The 18,625-nt window shown below is 49.2% G+C and overlaps 1 protein-coding gene across 3 annotated transcripts in view; it reads left to right on the top strand.

The window, feature by feature from the left end:
• The window catches only part of EXOC6B (exocyst complex component 6B), a 312,471-nt gene that overhangs the window by 55,207 nt on the left and 238,639 nt on the right, over window positions 1–18,625 (top strand). For all 3 annotated transcript variants that reach the window (XR_011684023.1, XM_071455767.1, XM_071455766.1), the window contains exons 2-5: window positions 5,558–5,723; window positions 13,971–14,018; window positions 15,755–15,845; window positions 15,962–16,007. Coding sequence is in view for 2 of the 3 variants with exons in the window: in XM_071455767.1 (XP_071311868.1) it covers window positions 5,558–5,723; window positions 13,971–14,018; window positions 15,755–15,845; window positions 15,962–16,007 (351 nt within the window). In the remaining variant the exon portion in view is untranslated. The remainder of the gene's footprint in view (window positions 1–5,557; window positions 5,724–13,970; window positions 14,019–15,754; window positions 15,846–15,961; window positions 16,008–18,625) is intronic.

Below are 18,625 nucleotides of genomic sequence, written 5' to 3'. Positions count from 1 at the left end.
GTGTGTTCATAAAACTCCTGGATTTGAGAGAGGCACCAAAAATTGTAAATATGGAAAAAAAACCCCAAACCAACAGGTTAAATAATCATTATTTGCCAAACTTGGTGTATTCATAAAACTTCTGTGTCTGAGAGAGGCATCAAAAATTGTAAATATGGGGGAAAAAACCCAAAACCCAAAGGTTAAATAATGATTATTTCCAAGCCTGGTATGTTCATAAAACTTCTGGATTTGAGAGAGGCACCAAAAATTGTAAATATGGAAAAAAACCCAAACCAACAGGTTAAATAATGATTATTTCCAAACTTGGTGTGTTCATAAAACTTCTGGATTTGAGAGAGGCACCAAAAATTGTAAATATAGAAAAAACCCCTGTTTAAATAACCAATATTTGCCAGGGGTGCCCAGGGAGTGGAGCTGACACTGCCCCTGTGGCCAGGATTTGGGGTCTCCAGGAGGATTTTCCAAAACTGAGGAATTTAGAAGGGTGGGAGGCAGTGTGGAGGAAGGTGATGGTGGAGTTTGGGATTTTGGGGTGTTGTTTTTGGGGTGTTTTTGGGGTGTTTTGGGGCGAGGTTTGTTCTTTGCACCACCAAGCTGAGTAATTAATGTTGATTATTTTGAGTTGAGAGGCACCAGGGGATCTCTGAGCTCTCCTGTGGGAGGAGGCAGAACCATCCCAAAATTCTGGAATGTCCATCCTGCACCTTTGGGGTGCCTGGATTTGGGGCTGGCCTGGCTCTTGTTCCCTCCTGGTTTTGGAAAAATGATCCTGGAGGAGCAGGAGAGCTCAGGAGGGAAGAGCCAGGATTGGATTTTCCTGGAAAATGATCCTGGAGGATGAGGAGAGCTCAGAAGGGAAGGTTTAAGATTGGATTTTCCTGGAAAAGGGATCCTGGAGGGTGAGGAGAGCTCAGGAGGGAAAGGTCCAGGGCTGGATTTTCCTGGAAAAGGAATTCTGGAGAAACAGGAGAGCTCACAGGAGGGAAGAGCCAGGACTGGATTTTCCTGGAAAAATGACCCTGGAGGAGCAGGAGAGCTCAGGAGGGAAGGTTCAAGCCTGGAGTTTTCTGGAAAAGGAATCCTGGAGGGTCAGGAGTGCTCAGGAGAGAAGAGCTTCCCATCGTGTGCTGGTGTTTCCTTCCTGTCTGACACCAAACTTTATTTTTTCTACACTCAAGTTTGGCTAAAAAGGAACAAAATAATAGAATTTTCTAATAACCAAAGGGGTTTAGTCATCAGATGTTTATTTCTTAGCTTTGCCACCTCCACAGGGAATTTTTCCTGGACATTTTAAGTCATTTTGAGGTGTTTTTTCCCTCATTTTCAGATGTAAATCCCAAATTTGCCTTTGAGCACAAACACTTCATTACTGCTGTGGGGTTTCATTGTTTCAGTTCATCTCTGAGCGCAAACACAACTTGCCCACCTCTGGTTTTTTATTGCAATTCTCCTTTTTGAGCTGGGAATCCTTTAGAGTCACCGAGACCCTGCTAAGAGGCCGTGCAGCACTAGATGGCACTCGGGCTCCAAACTTCAGATTCCAGCAGCCAAAACTCCACCAAACTTTAGTGAGAATGCAGCAGCATCGCTCCAGTGCTGCCTCTCCTGGGATCTGAGGAGCTTTTCTCTCTTTTTTGCACCTTTGGACCAAGCAGGAGAAGGCAGTGCCCTCCCCATCACCCGCTCCGGGTGTCTGGGTTCTGTCACACTGAATTTAGAGAGGTTTTATTTTTACAGTTCTGGAATTTTTGTTTTGCCGCTGAGAATCTTTTACTGATCCTGCAGAACTGAGATGGCCTGAAAGAAGAGTAATGAAATCGATTTTCTCCAGTTTTTAGCTCTGCCTTGGGATTTTTCCCTGTTTCCTGGGGGCCTGTGTGGGTTGTAGGGATGGGATTCTCCAAAGGGAGAGCACAGATCCCAGTGCAGGAAAAAGGATTTCCTGTGTCCACCTGCATTCCTGGGCTTCTGGTTCCTTCTGGAATGTTGCTCCTCACTGCTTAATGATTTTTTAATATTTTATTGTCACAGCTTGGTCAGCTCTGTCATTGCTGTCTTTTCTCTCTCTCATTCCCATCTTTTCTGTCATTCCCATCTTTTCTGTCATTCCCATCTTTTCTTTCTGGTCATTCCCATCTTTTCTTTCTGTCATTCCCATCTTTTCTCTCAGATAATTCCCATCTTTTCTCTCATTCCCATCTTTTCTTTCTGCTCATTCCCATCTTTTCTCTCTGGTCATTCCCATCTTTTCTGTCATTCCCATCTTTTCTCTCTGGTCATTCCCATCTTTTCTGTCATTCCCATCTTTTCTCTCTGTCATTCCCATCTTTCCTCTCTGGTCATTCCTATCTTTTCTCTCTGTCATTCCCATCTTTTCTGTCATTCCCATCTTTTCTCTCTGTCATTCCCATCTTTTCTGTCATTCCCATCTTTTCTTTCATTCCCATTTTTTCTCTCTGTCATTCCCATCTTTTCTTTCTGCTCATTCCCATCTTTTCTCTCTGTCATTCCCATCTTTTCTCTCATTCCCATCTTTTCTTTCTGCTCATTCCCATCTTTTCTCTCTGTCATTCCCATCTTTTTTCCCATTCCCATCTTTTCTCTGTGGTCATTCCCATCTTTTCTCTCATTCCCATCTTTTCTCTCTGGTCATTCCCATCTTTTCTCTTTCATTCCCATCTTTTCACTGTGGTCATTCCCATCTTTTCTCTCTGGTCATTCCCATCTTTTCTCTCTGGTCATTCCCATCTTTTCTCTCTGTCATTCCCATCTTTTCTCTCTGGTCATTCCTATGTTTTCTCTCTGATAATTCCCATATTTTCTCTGTGGTCATTCCCATCTTTTCTCTCTGATAATTCCCATCTTTTCTTTCTGTCAATCCCATCCTTTCTCTGTCATTCCCATCTTTTCTCTCATTCCCATCTTTTCTCTGTGGTCATTCCCATCTTTTCTCTTATTCCCATCTTTTCTCTCTGGTCATTCCCATCTTTTCTCTCCAAAGGCTGCCTGGAATCTGCTCTATCCCTAATTTGGCCCTAATATCTGACCCAAGCTCAAATCCATAAACCTCACTCCGAGCTTAACTCTTGGATTGGGAGGGAACTCAGGTTTAGAAACCAAAACTTCCCAAAGGCAGGGCCAAGGGTGGGATTGCCACAGTGCATTAAAAATATCTGCATTTGCTGTAAAACCCCAGGAAATTCCAGGAAAACAACCCTGGAATTCCCAGAGAGGGACTTGGTCCCTCTGCTTTCCAGGGAAACATTTGAGGGACAGAAATTTGGGTTGGACTTCCATCCTTATATTTAATTTTAAGCTGAAGGAGGGCAGGGATGGATGGGATTTTTTGGGAAGGAATTCGTGGCTGGGCTGGAATTCCCAGATTTGCTGGGGCTGCCCCTGGATCCCTGGAATGTCCAAGGCCAGGTTGGATCCACCTGGGACAGTGGGAGGTGTCCCTGCCCATGGATGGGGTGGGATTTAAGATCCTTTCAATCCAAACCATGCTGGAATTCCATGATTTAACACTAAAAGATGTCCCATGGGTTGGATTTGGATCTCTTGGGCTGAGGTGGCCCCGCCAGTCTCCAGCTCTGTTGTGTTTTATCAAAACTGGGCTGGCAAAATTTGGGATATGAGGGGCAGGGGATTTGGGCAGCTGTGGAGATCCTGGGGTTCTCCATTGTCCCTTTCAGCCTCAGAGCCCAAAGAACATCCAGAGGATTCTCCAGGGGGGATTTCTGGGCAGGGGCATCACAGGTGGCTCAGCTCAAAAAGAAACCTTTGTTTCAGGTGCTCCTGGCCTGTTCTGGTCTCTCAGGGAACACAAAATGCTGGGAAAAGGGAAAAAAGGTTGGAATAGAAACATTTCAGGTCCTGCTGGGGTGTTTTTGTCTCTCAGGGGACACCAAAATGGGTGGAAAAAGGAAAAAAAAGGTGGACTAGAAACATTTCAGGCCTGGTTTGGGCTGTTCTGGTTTATCAGGGAACACAACATGGTGAAAAAGGAAAAGAAGACTTGAAATAGAAACATTTTAAAACCCAATTTGCTGTCTGGTTTACAATCTGTCCCTTTGTCCCGGGAGGGTGTTTTTGGGGTCAGATTTTGGATATTCCTGGTAAATCCTGGCAGGCAGAGCTGGGGATGCTGAGCTGGTGTGTCCAGAGGACATTTCTGGGGTGAAGTTTTGGATGTTCCTGGCAGCAGAGCTGGGGGTGCTGGGCTGGGATGTCCAGAGGGTGTTTTTAGGGTCAGGTTCTGGATGTTGCTGGTGGATCCTGGCAGCAGAACTGGGGGTGCTGGTCTGGGGGTGCTGGGTTGAAGGTGCTGATCTGGAGGTGCTGATCTGAGGGTGCTGGGCTGGGGGTGCTGATTTGGTGTCTTCAGGGGATGTTTTTGGTCCCCTGGGTTGGATTTTGGATGTTCCTGGTAGATCCTGGCAGCAGAGCTGGGGGTGCTGATTTGGTGTGTCCAGAGGACATTTCTGGGGGTCAGATGTTGGATGTTCCTGGCAGCAGAGATGGGGGTGCTGATGTGGGGGTGCTGATCTGGGATGTCCAGAGGACATTTTTGGGGTGAAGTTTTGGATGTTCCTGACAGCAGAGCTGAGGGTGTTGATCTGAGGGTGCTGGGCTGGGGGTGCTGATTTGGTGTCTTCAGGGGATGTTTTTGGTCCCCTGGGTTGGGTTTTGGATGTTCCTGGTGGATCCTGGCAGCAGAAGTGGGAATGCTGAGCTGGGATGTCCAGAGGGTGTTTTTAGGGTCAGGTTCTGGATGTTCCTGGCAGCAGAGCTGGGGGTACTTGGCTGAAGGTGCTGATTTGGTGTGTTCAGGGGGCATTTTTGGGGGTCAGATTTTGGATGGTCCTGGCACCAGAGCTGAGGGTGCTGATCTGGGGGTGCTGGGCTGGGATGTCCAAAGGACATTTCTGGGGTCACATTTTGGATGTTCCTGGCAGCAGAGCTGGGGGTGCTGGGCTGGGATGTCCAGAGGGTGTTTTTAGGGTCAGGTTCTGGATGTTGCTGGTGGATCCTGGCAGCAGAGCTGGGGGTGCTGAGCTGAAGATGCTGATCTGGGGGTGCTGGGTTGAAAGTGCTGAGCTGAAGGTGCTGATCTGAAGGTGCTGATCTGAAGGTGCTGATCTCAGGAATGCTGATCTGGGGGTGCTGATCTGGGGGTGCTGAGCTGAAGGTGCTGATCTGGGGGTGCTGAGCTGAAGGTGCTGATCTGGGGTGCTGATCTGGGGAATGCTGATCTGGGGTGCTGATCTGGGGAATGCTGATCTGGGGGTGCTGATCTGGGGAATGCTGATCTGGGGTGCTGATCTGGGGGTGCTGATCTGGGGGTGCTGATCTGAGGGAATGCTGATCTGGGGAATGCTGATCTGGGGGTGCTGATCTGGGGGTGCTGATCTGAGGGAATGCTGATCTGGGGTGCTGATCTGAAGGTGCTGATTTGAAGGTGCTGATCTGAAGGTGCTGATCTGGGGGTGCTGATTTGAAGGTGCTGATCTGAAGGTGCTGATCTGGGGTGCTGCTCTGGCTGTCCCTGCAGGTCTGTGTACGATGGGGAGGAGCACGGGCGCTTCATGGAGAAGTTGGAGGCGCGGATCCGCAACCACGACCGCGAGATCGAGAAGATGTGCAACTTCCACTACCAGGGCTTCGTGGACTCCATCACTGAGCTCCTCAAGGTGCGGGGAGAGGCCCAGAAACTCAAGGTGAGATGTTGGGAAGGGTGAGAGTTTGACAAGAATGTCTCACAGTTGCTTGGCAGAAAGAGTTTTAAATGTGGAGTCTGATGAAGGAATAGAAATTAAAGCAAGTTTTGATATAGAAGAAAAGAATTGCTGAGCCAGCCTTGCTGGATAACCAAGGAGGCAAAGGGTGTGTGAGTTAGAAGGGGTTTTTATGGCTTAGAGCAAAGGATAAACCCACCCCAAACAAGAAGATGTTTTTACCAAGCAGAAAGAGAGCACAGGCAAACAAGGCAGCAAAGCTGCAAGCAGAAAAAAGGTCTCAGAATTTTCCACTGCAAGAAAACTGAAAAACAACTTCTAGCTTGAACTGTAATGTACCAGCTTTTAGTGATTGGAGAACAGTAACATGAATATGGGAATTACAGTAGTTATGATGGGCTAGAGATAAAAGTTAAGGTAGGGATTGGTTCTACTGTATTGAGATGCTCAGCAAAGGAAAGTATATAATGCAATGTAACCAAAAGAAAAGTATAGAATGCATTTGTAATCTAAACTAAGGGTCTCCAGGGCTGCCTGCAGCTGGAGCTGACAGCTGTAGGCACAGCGCTGTCACCCCGACCCTGGGCTGCTGTGACATCTTGGATGTAATAAACTGCATTTTGGAGAGTGCCTGGAGTCCCACATCCCTCATTCTGGCTCTTACAGTGAGGGAAAATACAGGCTGGATATCAGGGAAAAGGGTTTTACAGGGAGGGTTGATGTCTTGTAAAGGCTGACCTAGAGCAGAGGCTGGGCAGAGTTACAGAATAAAGCAGGGATTTATTCAAAGGATCTCCTCCATGGATGTACCTTGGGCAGCACAAGAGCCCAGCCAGGGCTGCACCCAAGATGAATCAAAATGGTCCCAAAATGGACCCAAGATGGACCAAAATGGTCCCAAAATGAACCCAAGATGAACCCAAATGGTCCCAAAATGGACCCAAGATGAACCAAAATGGTCCCAAAATGAACCCAAGATGAACCAAAATGGTCCCAAGATGAACCCAAGATGAACCAAAATGGTCCCAAGATGAACCCAAGATGGACCCAAATGGTCCCAAAATGCACGAGGGCTCCCGGGTCTCTCCCTTGGATCAGTTCTGCTCCATTTGCATCTTGCAGTTCATTGTCCCATCCCAGCTTTAGCCCCTGCAGTCCCATCCTTGTTTTTCTCTCTGCAGCCCATGGGGTTTGTGCTCCTGGGCTGAGATTTGGGTCATTTGTCCTTGGTGCCCAGCTAGAACAGGAATTGTTTTGTCTCCCTGCTCTGTGCACAGAGCTCACCATCCCCTGATGTGAAGCCCAGACCCACACACTAAAGCAGCACAGAATGTGAAAATATAAAAGCTCAAACCTGAGGCATGAGGGTGATAAAGTTCTGGAATGTTCTGCCCGGGGAGGTGGTGCAGTCCCCATCCCTGGGTGTGTTTAACAAAGCCTGGGTGTGGCACTGGGTGCCAGGGTTCAGTTGGGGTGCTGGGGCTGGGTTGGACTCGTTATCTTTAAGGTCTCTTCCAACCCTGTGAGTTCTGTGAAAATCCTGCCCTGACACTGCCCTGGGCAGCTCTTTTTAGGTGGCCCCATCTCAGGCACTCTGGGATTCTCAGAACCACATCAATCTTTTCTCCTTTTATCCATGACATTTCTATTAAAAAAAAAAAAAAATTAAAATATAAATATTTATTTTAATTGTTCCTGGAGCAATGGGTTGGTCATTGAAAGTTTAGCAATTATTTGGCCAAACTGCACCAGTGTGGTGCATTAAAAGCACCAAGAAACTTCAAGCCAAGCCTGTTTTCATTAGGAAAAGTGCTTTTCCTCATGGATCTTATCCCAGTTTCTTGAGCTAAAATAAGTCTTGTGGCCTTTAAAACTGTGCAGAAAGACGAGGGAAAGGTGGGATTTACCCAGTTCTTGGAAAAGTGCTCAGTAATGTGTGGAAAAAGCCATTTGTAGGATGAGAGTTTGGAAGAAGGGCAGGAAGGAAACTGGAGAGGCTTCAGGAAAAGGGAGCAGGAGGTTGGAGGTGCTTGGGGCTCAAGTTTGGTTCCTGTGCCTTAAAATCCAAATATTCCAGATTTGGGGAGCAGAGGAGTGTCAAAACCTTCCTGATTCTCCTCCACAAATCCAAGCAGGACAGGGAGAGGTGTCTGGGCCATCCCTTCCTGCAGGAACAAGGTGGGACCCGGGCTGGAAACCCAAAATTCCTCCCAGAAGAGTCACCTGGGCAATGGGGCTGAGTCAGTGGCTCCCAAAAAGGGGTGGTTTGTCCTCAGGAAGCAGCTCAGGGAGCTTTTCTGGCTGAGTGGAGCCTGTCCTGGTGAAAAGTTCTGGCAATTAGGAAGGACTGTCCTGGTGTTCGGGAGTGTGGGAGACTGGAAAAGCTGAAGTTCTAAATCACAAAATCTGTCAGAAAAGCAGATTTTCTGGAGAAAAGGGAAGAACTTGAAGTCAGGGTGCTGAGCACTGCTTTTAACACATTTATTCATTGATTTAAGCTACCTGTGGCATTTCCCAGCAGGGTTCTTACTTGACACATCCAAGTCTCCATCCCAAAAAGGAGTTTCCTCTCAGGAACACCTTCCTGAGGGATGTCCTGAGGAGAATTCACCCAGCAATTCATTGCAGGATGAATCCATTGGAATTACCACGAAATAAGTCCTTTTTTCCCCTTTTTTAATTTTTTTTTTTTATTTTTTCAAGGCATTGTTTCCAGCCAAGACTTGCACATTGTTTGTTTGCTTGGAGCTGGTTCCCATTCTGCCACCAGCCCCTTTGTTGGTGGCTCACTGTGAAGTCCATCCCTGTCCCCTCAGGATCTCCCTTGATTTCCAGGCCTATGTGATCCATAAAACAGCACATGGCAAAAACATCCCCAGAAAGGCCTTTCTGAAACCCTGGGCCCTCTTTGTGAGGCTTTCCCTGGGGAATCATCTGAGGATCGAGTGCTGAGAGTGGGTTTGGTTCCAGCCATTCATCCTCCATTTGATCTGGGCCTTTGAACCCGTGAGGAGCCAGCGGGGCCCTCCCTGCTCCCTCCTCCTCCTCCTCCTCCTCTTGTGTGCTCTGGGCTGCTCTGGGGGTTGGTTTTTTGCAGAAATGTCCTTTTTGCTGTTGTTTTAGCTCGATGTGGATGTGTCACCTTCTGTGGCTGGGCCTCTCAGAGTGGCCACAAATGAACTAAACCTGAGCAGAGCCTCGGGGCTGCGTTTTCTGTCCTGTTTGTCCCCGAGCACTGCCTTGGGAATTTCATCTCCTTGAGCATCAGCTGGCTGGACACTGAGGTGCCCAGGTGGGCAAGAGACCCCTGGGCTGTGCCAGCTCTGGGGTGGCAGCAGGGCCAGGGCAGTGCCACAGTGTCCCTGTGCTGGCACTGCCGGGGCACCTCCAGGGCTGGGGAGAGCCCCAGAGGGGCTGGAGCATGGCCAGGGCAGGAACAGAGCTCGGAAGGGGCTGGAGAATCCCTGAGGGAGCCGGGCAGGGGCTGCAGAATCCCTGAGGGAGCCGGGCAGGGGCTGCAGAATCCCTGAGGGAGCCGGGCAGGGGCTGCAGAATCCCTGAGGGAGCTGAGCAGGGGCTGCAGAATCCCTGAGGGAGCTGGGCAGGGGCTGCAGAATCCCTGAGGGAGCCGGGCAGGGGCTGCAGAATCCCTGAGGGAGCCGGGCAGGGGCTGCAGAATCCCTGAGGGAGCTGGGCAGGGGCTGCAGAATCCCTGAGGGAGCTGGGCAGGGGCTCAGCCTGGAGCAAAGGAGGCTCAGGGGGCCCTTGTGGCTCTGCACAGCTCCTGCCAGGAGGGCACAGCCGGGGGGATTTGGGATCTTATCCCAGGGAACAGGGACAGGAGCAGAGGGAACGGCCTCAGGGGAGCTCAGAGTGGACATGGGGAGGAATTTCCTCATGGAAAGGGGGGTCAGGCCTTGGAAGTGCCCAGGGAGGTTTGGAGTCCCCATCCCTGAGGGATTTCAGTGCCCTGTGGATGTGGCACTTGGGGACATGGGCAGGGGTGGCCCTGGTGCTGTTGGGCATGGTTGGACTGGGTGATCTTTTCCAGCCATGATGATTTGGGGATTTGTGGTTTCCAGCTGCCCTGCTGTGGCTCAGCAAAGAGCTCCCCTCACGTTCATGCCATGGACAGAATGGTGGGATCTTGGCAAGGAATTCCTGGCTGGGAGGGTGGGCAGGGGCTGGGCTGGGATTCCCAGATTTGCTGGGGCTGCCCCTGGATCCCTGGCAGTGCCCAAGGCCAGGTTGGATCCACCTGGGACTGTGGGAGGTGTCCCTGCCCATGGAACTGGATGAGATTTAAGGTTGCCTCCAACCCAAGCCATTCCCTGATTCTCTCACTCAGCTGGGCCATTCCTGGTGGATTTTTATCCCACCTCCCCCAGTGTTGTCCCAGCTGGGGCTGTCCTAACTTCTGCTCCAGGAATCCCAGCTCATGTGGCTGCCAAGCCCTTTTTAATGCTACACCTTTTTGCCCTGTCAATCATAAACCAGAGGTGATTCCTTCTTAATTTTATGGAATTCCAGAATTGTTCAGATTGGAAAATCCCTCTGAGTCCAACCATTGCCAGCACTGCCCAGGCCGTGTCCCCAGGTGCCACATCCATGGATTTAAATCCCTCAGGGATGGGCCCTCCACCCCTGCCAGGGTTGGACAGCACTTTTGGTGCAGGAATTTCCCCTCATGTGTAGGGAAGAAACCTGGGAGCAGTTTTGGAGATTCCAGCATGAAGGATGGCTCTGGTCACTGTCTCTTCCCTTGTGGGTGGATGTCACCAGCAGGGACAGGGACAGATCCAGAGGTGGCTCTGTGGTTGTGTCTGAGGGTCCCAGGATGAGGGAGGAGATGAGAATCTTGACTCCATGTTTCAGAAGGCTGATTTATTATTTTATGATATATATCATATGAAAAGAAAATGATATATTAAAACTATACTAAAGAACAGAAGAAAGGATTTCATCAGAAAGCTTGAAAGGAAAGGAAAAAATGATAATAAAATTTTTATTTTTTGATAATAAAAACTGCTCACAGCCTCGACACAGGTGGCTGTCATTGGTTATCAAGTAAAAACAATTCACATGCTGGGTAAACAATTCTCCAAATCACATTCCAAAGCAGCAAAACATGGAGAAGCTGAAACTTCTGAGGTTCTCAGGAGAAAAGATCCCAATTAAAGGATTTTTCAGATAATATGTCTGTGACATGGCTCCGTTCCCAGGGCTCCTCTCCAGCTGCCCTTGCTCCTCTCTCCCAGCGTTCTGCCCCTCTGGGATGATCCCAGGGACTCTCTGGGCCCCCTGCTCCCAGTTCTGGGGTGTGGATGAGGGAACAGCTCACCCCACAAATCCCTGGAGTGCTCCCGGTCCCTCCTGTGCCACCTGCCTGTCCCCCTCTGCACGTCTGGCCTGGCTTAGCAGAGCCCAGCTCTGCCAAGCCCAGCTTAGCAGCACGGGGTCTGTGTAAACAATCATCCAGTTCTCATCCAGGCCTGGAGACTGCAGGAACAATCCCAAACACGACCCCCTGCCCCCCAAAATCCGGGAGCGTGCAGGGCCCCGCTCCAGCCCTGCTTTTCCCTGGAGCTGGGATTGCTGGGTGATTTTAGCAGCAAACCCCCCCAGCCCCAGCCTCAGTTTAGGAGTGGTTTTAAATTACCCGACACGGATTCCTTTTTCCTGGTGGGATTTTCGGGATCTGAGCAAATCAAATAATCTTTGGAGGAGATGCTGGGCTCCTGCTCGTAAAAGCTCCAAACACCATAAAGGAAATGAGCAGGTTTTGGGGAGGGCAGGCAGCCAGCAGGGCTGCAGCTACTGCAGCAGGGCCAGAGATGGGATGCAGATGCTGGAGGGGAAATCATGGAGAACTCCTTTCTTCCATCCTGGGAAGCTTGGGAAGCACCATGGCTGGTGTGGGAGTGGAAGGGAGCTCTGAGGTTGGGTGGTTCTGCTGCTGGGAGCACCACAAACCTTCCTGGGGGAGGCTGGGCCAGGGGGGAAATTGTGGTGGCCCAGGATCTGTTTCAAAAAAATGGATCCTGAATCAATTTGATGTGGATGAATCCAAAGTTTTCCTTCTGTCTGACCTGGTGAGCTCAGAAAGAATGGAGATTGTGGGATCATGGAGTTGGTGAGGTTGGAAAAGTTGCTCAAGATCTTTAAGTCCAGCCACCACCAAAGCCCATTCCCAGGTGCCACATCCACAGGGTTTTGTACCTTTCCAGGGATGGAGACTCCACTGCAGCTCCTTCCAATGCTGGGCAGCCCCTTCCATGAGGAATATTCCAAATATCCACCCTGGGCCTCCCCTCTGCTCCTGTCCCTGTTCCCTGGGATAAGATCCCAAATCCCCCCGGCTGTGCCCTCCTGGCAGGAGCTGTGCAGAGCCACAAGGGCCCCCTGAGCCTCCTTTGCTCCAGGCTGAGCCCCTGCCCAGCTCCCTCAGGGATTCTGCAGCCCCTGCCCAGCTCCCTCAGGGATTCTGCAGCCCCTGCCCAGCTCCCTCAGGGATTCTGCAGCCCCTGCCCAGCTCCCTCAGGGATTCTGCAGCCCCTGCCCAGCTCCCTCAGGGATTCTGCAGCCCCTGCCCGGCTCCCTCAGGGATTCTGCAGCCCCTGCCCGGCTCCCTCAGTTGTTTCCTGCTCAATTTCTGCTCCAGGATGGTTCATTTACCTTCCCAATCCCCCTTGGAGCTCCTCCTGCTCCTCCATCCCCATCCTGCTGGAGAATGGGAGAGCCCCACGTGCTGTTCCTTCCCTGGGGTGAAATTCGTTAAAAATTCTTTGTTTCCATGATTATTCCAAAGGAAGTGAAGCTCTCAGGCAGATCTGTGAGATCTCCCACTCCTGGAAGCCCTTTGAGGGCTCTGCCTCCCAGCTCTTGGTGTTTTCCAAGCTCTGGGAAAGGTTCTGCTTCCAGAAGGAGCAGAACTCTGGAAATCAGACAGGAATTTGTTCCTAAAATGGGGCAGGAATGCAGCAGCAGCTCCCACTGTGGGGAGAACCTGGATCAGAAAAAACCTTTTACAGGAATGAGCTTGGAAATGAACATTTCCAGCTTTAGGAGCTGCAGAAGGAGATTTTGGGGGAAAAAAGGGGTTTTATGGCATGGAAATCTTGGAGTGATGTGAAATCTCAGAACCCTGAGCAGCCCTGCTGGAATTCCCTCAGGAATTGGCTGTGGTGGCAGAGATCTGGAGCTGAGAATGTTGGCTTGGAAGTTTGGGTTCTTCCAGCTGTCCCAGCCTGAACTCAGGAGAATTCCCAAAGTTCTCTTCCCACTCCTTGGCTGGATAATGGGAGAACTCCTGATTTTCCATTCTGACGAGCCCCAAAATCCCCTTTGTTCTCCTGTGGGTCCTGCTGGGGCTGGGAAAGGCTGGTCTGGGCTTTTCCCACTCCAGGGAATCCTCAGCTTTGCCAAGTGGAAATTTCCCACCTCTGAGCCCCAGCTTGGTGGGATAATCCAGAAAATATAGGGAGTTTTTTATCCCAGGTGTATAAAAATATCTTACACCAGGCAGGAGCAAGGATCCATCCAGAGGGAAATGAAGATCCCAAAGGAAGTTTTATAAGAAATTCCATGAATATAAATAATTATTTGTAGGGGAAGCTCCTGGTAAAGAATCCTTTGCTGTTGGGATATGAAGGAGTTAAAACTTAAATGGAATTGATTTGGTGATGGGGAAGGGAATTAATTCCTCCCTCACTCAGGTGAAAACTGGAGTTTTCCAAACTGGATCCATGAAAACTGCAGCGTTTTGAGGCTTCCATGCCTCTGAATTAATTCCTGTTGCCTTTCCCTTTTCTCCAGTGGCAAAGAGGCAAATCCCTGGATTTGTGTCCTTGTTTTTCCCTTTTCCACATCCTCAGGATTTTCTCTGGAGCCTGAGCCCTGAGAAATCCCTGTTAGCTTGAAATGAGGAAAATTCCCTGTCCAACCTGGCCTTGTGTCTTTTTCCAAACTGGATCCATGAAAACTCCAGCATTTTGTGGCTTCCATGCCTCTGAATTAATTCCTGTTGCCTTTCCCTTTTCTCCAGTGGCAAAGAGGAAAATCCCTGGATTTGTCCCCTAGTGGCAGTGGCTGTTAACTCAGCCATAAACAGCTTTTCCATGGGATGGGAGCCGTGGGGAGGGATGGTGTTTATGGACAGTTTGTTTTGGTGGGAAGAACATTGTCCTGATTTATGGGATGTGCTCTGTGCTTTTCCCAATATTCCCACAGAACCAAGTGACAGACACCAACCGGAAGCTGCAGAACGAAGGGAAAGAAGTAAGTGATGGATCCAGCCCTGGAATTACAGCCTGGACTGGGGTGGCAGGGAGAATTCCCTGTCCAGCCTGGTCTTGTGTCCTTGGTTTTCCCTTTTAAACATCTCAGGATTTTCTTGGAGCCTGAGCACTGAGAAATCCCTGTTACTTTTGGGATGTGAGAATTCCCTCCTTGTATCCTTGGTTTTCTCTTTAATACATCCTCATGATTTTCTCTGGAGCCTCGGCCCTGAGAAATCCTTGTTAGCTTGGAATAAGGAAAATTCCCTGTCCAGCCTGGCCTTGTATCCCTGTTTTCCCTTTTACACATCCCCAGGATTTTCTCTGGAGCCTGAGCTCTGAGAAATCCCTGTTAACTTTGGGATGTGAGAATTCCCTCCTTGTATCCCCCTTTTTCCCTTTTCCATATCCCCAGGATTTCTCTTGGAGTCTGAACACTGAATAATCCCTTTTAGCTTTGGGATGAGGAGAATTCCCTGTGCAACCTGACCTTGTATCCCTGTTTTACTTTTTCCACATCTCAGGATTTTCTCTGGAGCCTGAGCTCTGAGAAATGCCTGTTCCTTTTGGGATGTGAGAATTCCCTCTTTATATCCTTGGTTTTCCCTTTTCCACATCCCCAGGATTTTCTCCTGGAGCCTCAACCCTGGAAATCCCTGTTAACTCCGGGATGTGAGAATTCCCTTTCCAACCTGGCCTTGTGTCCCTATTTTCCCCTTTTTCCACATCCTAGGATTTTCTCTGGAGCCTCATGAAATCCCTGTTAGCTTTTGGATGTGAGAATTCCCTCCTTGTATCCCTGTTTTCCCCATCCCCAGGATTTTCTCTGGAGCCTCGTGAAATCCCTGTTAGCTTTTGGATGTGAGAATTCCCTCCTTGTGTCCCTGTTTTCTCCTTTTCTCCATCCCAGTTTTTTTCCTGGAGCCTTGTGAAATCCCTGTTAACTTTGGGATGTGAGAATTCTCTGTCCAACCTGGCCTTGTATCCTTGTTTTCCCCTCCTCCCCATCCCAGGATTTTCTACTGGAGCCTCATGAAATCCCTGTTAGATATGGGATCTGAGAATTCCCTCCTTTTGTCCCTGTTTTCTCCTTTTTCCCATTCCAGGTTTTTTTCTGGAGCCTTGTGAAATCTCTGTTCACTTTGGGATGTGAGAATTCCCTTCTTGTATCCTTGTTTTTCCCTTTTCCATATCCCAGGATTTTCTCTGGAACCTGAGCACTGAGAAATCCCTGTTAACTTTGGGATGGGAGAATTCCCTCCTTGTGTCCCTGTTTTCCCCTTTTCCCCACCCCAGGTTTTTTCCTGAAGCCTCATGAAATCCCTGTTCACTTTGGGATGTGAGAATTCCCTCCTTGTATCCCTGTTTTCCCCTTTCCCCCTTTGCTCCTGGAGCCTCATGAAATCCCTGTTAACTTTGGGATGAGGAGAATCCCCCAGGAGCAAGCGGCCACATCCTGCCTTTGAGAACCAAAAAACTGGCAAGAGATGCCTAAAATGGGAAGGGGAAAAGGGGAAATAACATTTTGGAATGCACAGGATGTGCTCCAAGGCCACTTCCATGCCTTTGGGTTTGCTGCTCCCTGTTTGAAATCCAGGGAATTCAGGGAACTTCCCTGGCTGGAGCTGCCCCCATCCCGAGCTCGCCCCTTGTCAGGGCAGGGTTTGGGCTCTGCTGCTCTGGGATGGAGCCCAGGGGTGGTTGCTGATCCTGAGGGAGCTTTTCCCCTTTTTCCAGCTGATCCTGGCCATGGAGGAGCTGAGGCAGTGCCGGCTGCAGCAGAGGAACATCTCAGCCACGGTGGATAAACTCACCCTGTGTCTCCCCGGTGAGGAACCTCCTCCTCTTTGGAGCTCTTTGGTGGAATTCCCAATTTTTTGTTTCCTTTTTGGGTTCCCAGCTGTGTGTTCCTGTCTCAGAGCTGTGTTTCCCTTCTCTTCCCAGTGCTGGAGATGTACAGCAAGCTGCGGGAGCAGATGAAATCCAAGAGGTAAATCTGGGCTGGGCTGGGGCTTCAGGGCAAGAGTCCAAGGAATTCTTTGGTGCTGGGTAATTTAAGGAGAATCTCAGCAGTTCAGGTTAAATTTCCTGGGTTTTGGCTGCTTTTCCTCACAGTCCAGCTCATCCTCCTGTGGTACAGCTGAGAATGGGGATGGCAGCAGGTTCAGAGTTTGGGAATTAAGGTGAATTAAGGTTTTCTTGGTTTTTTATGGCAGCTCAATATTGGGGATGGCAGCAGGTTCAGATTTTGGGAATTAAGGTGGATGCTCCTTGGTTTTTATGGCAGCTCAGTATTGGGGATGGCAGCAGGTTCAGAGTTTGGGAATTAAGGTGAATTAAGGTTTTCTTGGTTTTTTATGGAAGCTCAATATTGGGGATGGCAGCAGGTTCAGATTTTGGGAATTAAGGTGTGGATGCTCCTTGGTTCTTTCTGGCAGCTCAATATTCTACATACAACCAAGGTGTTTTACCAACTAAATTTTATTCCATAATTTCCATAAAACAAATCTTAATCCAATCTGAGAGATCCTAGGGAATGTGGAGGGGGAAGAGTCCAAGGAATTGTTTGGTGCTGGGTAATTTAAGGAGAATCTCAGCAGTTCAGGTTAAATTTCCTGGGTTTTGGCTGCTTTTCCTCACAATCCTGCTCATCCTCCTGTGGTACAGCTGAGAATGGGGATGGGAGCAGGTTCAGATTTTGGGAATTAAGGTGAATTAAGGTTTTCTTGGTTTTTTATAGAAGCTCAGCATTGGGGATGGCAGCAGGTTCAGATTTTGGGAATTAAGGTGGATGCTCCTTTTTTTTCTGGCAGCTCAATATTCTACATACAACCAAGGTGTTTTTACCTTGGTAAATAAATAAAATTTATTGAATAAAATTTAATAAATTTTATTTTATTAAATGTTATTAAATATTTTTAAATTTAATATTTATTTATTAAATATTTTATTTAATTTTTAGTAAATAAAATTTATTCAATTTTATTCCACGAATGCCATAAAACAAATCCTAATCCAACCTGAGAGATCCCAGGGAATGTGGGGGGAATGCAAAGAGCTGGAAACATCAGGATAGTGGGAGCTGGGGAGAAAACTTTTTCTGCTGTAGAAATAATTCCTCAACACTCAGTGCCTTGGGGTGCTGGGCTGTAAATCCAGGGCTTTCCCCACCCTGCATCTGCTGAGGGATGAAAATCTGGGATTTTGGCAGGAATCCTGGTTAGTTTGAGCAGCAGGGAGAGATTTTGGAGCCCTGGGGGTGGCAGACTGGGCATGGAGCAGCTGCTGAAGGGGAAAAGGTGCCTGCAGCTGGGTGCCAGGCTGGAGCAGCAATCCCAGCCCTGCTCTGGGATTCCCAGGAGCTCCTGGCTCTTCCCAGGCCTCTCCAGGGCAGGGATGGGCTCTCCAAATGTCCTGGGGCTGTTTTGGGGCTGATCTGCTGGCAGATGTGGGGTGGGAGCTGGAGCTGGCAATTCCTGCAGGAATCCTCCAGCTGCTCCATGCCCTCCCTGTGGGCAGCATTTCCAGGGGCTGCAGCTGAGAATTGCTTCCCTTTTTTCCCCTCCGTTTTTTGGATCGGTTCATTTAGAAACAAACCCACACTGAAATGCACATTTCAGGAATATTGAGAGCCCTGGCTTGGATTTTTCCTGTTTTTTATTTTTTGTCTGGATTTGATGGCTGCATTCAGCAGACACAGCACAGATATTCCATTTTTTTATCTGCCCCAGGTCTCACTTGGGTCATTTCAGGAGGGGCAGCCATGGGGGGGTTCCTGCCATCAGGGCTGGGTTTGGGATTAGTTTAGTTTGTGTTTGGGGGAATAAACTCCACAGACAGGAGGAATTTGGGGGTGTTTCTAAACCAGCTCAGCCTGTTCCCAAATGGAGAATCCATGGCCAGGAGCTGGAGGTGGAGCTGATCCCAGAGGAATGGTCAGGGTGAAGAGAGGGAATTTTTCTCTGAATTGGCCAGAATTTAAGGAGGGGACAGAAAGATTTTTTTTTGCCATGGCTGTGTGGAAAATGGTGGAAAAGTCCAAAATTTCTGGAGGGATCTGGATGCTCTGGAGGGATCAGAGCTTTTTATTTACCCCTGGCTCTGTGTGGTCTCCAAACAGTGAGAAATGGAATTGTAAAATCCTGGAAGGGTTTGGGATGGAGGAGACCCCAAAGATCACCCAACTGCACAACTTCCACACCCCAGGGGGCTCCAACCTGGCCTTGGGCACTGCCAGGGATCCAGGGACAGCCCCAGCTGCTCTGGGAATTCCAGCCCAGGCAGGAATTCCTTGCCAAGATCCCAGCCCAATCTCCCCTTTCCCAGTGGGAGCCATTCCCTGGCTCCTGTCCCTGCAGGCCTTGTCCCTCTCCAGGTTTCTTGTAGACCAGGAATTCTCTGGGAATGTTCATCCTGCTGGGAGCTGAGCTATCCCCAACAGGAGCAGGAAAATCACTCCAAAAAGGCCCCTCTGGCCCTGGATTTTATCCAAATTCTTCTTTTCCCCCTCAGCTCCGGGGACACGGAGCTGGGAGAGAGCTCAGCTCCCCTCTGGGAGCTGCTCGCAAAAAAAGCTTCCAAAATTAAACAATAGAACTAAAATTATGG

This window comes from Agelaius tricolor, unplaced genomic scaffold (assembly GCF_023055355.1).
Source record: "Agelaius tricolor isolate 1412-34295 unplaced genomic scaffold, bAgeTri1.0.p SCAF_54, whole genome shotgun sequence".
Lineage (NCBI taxonomy): Eukaryota > Metazoa > Chordata > Aves > Passeriformes > Icteridae > Agelaius > Agelaius tricolor.
Note: the sequence above shows the minus strand (reverse complement) of the source record. Positions and strands in the feature narration are given on the sequence as shown.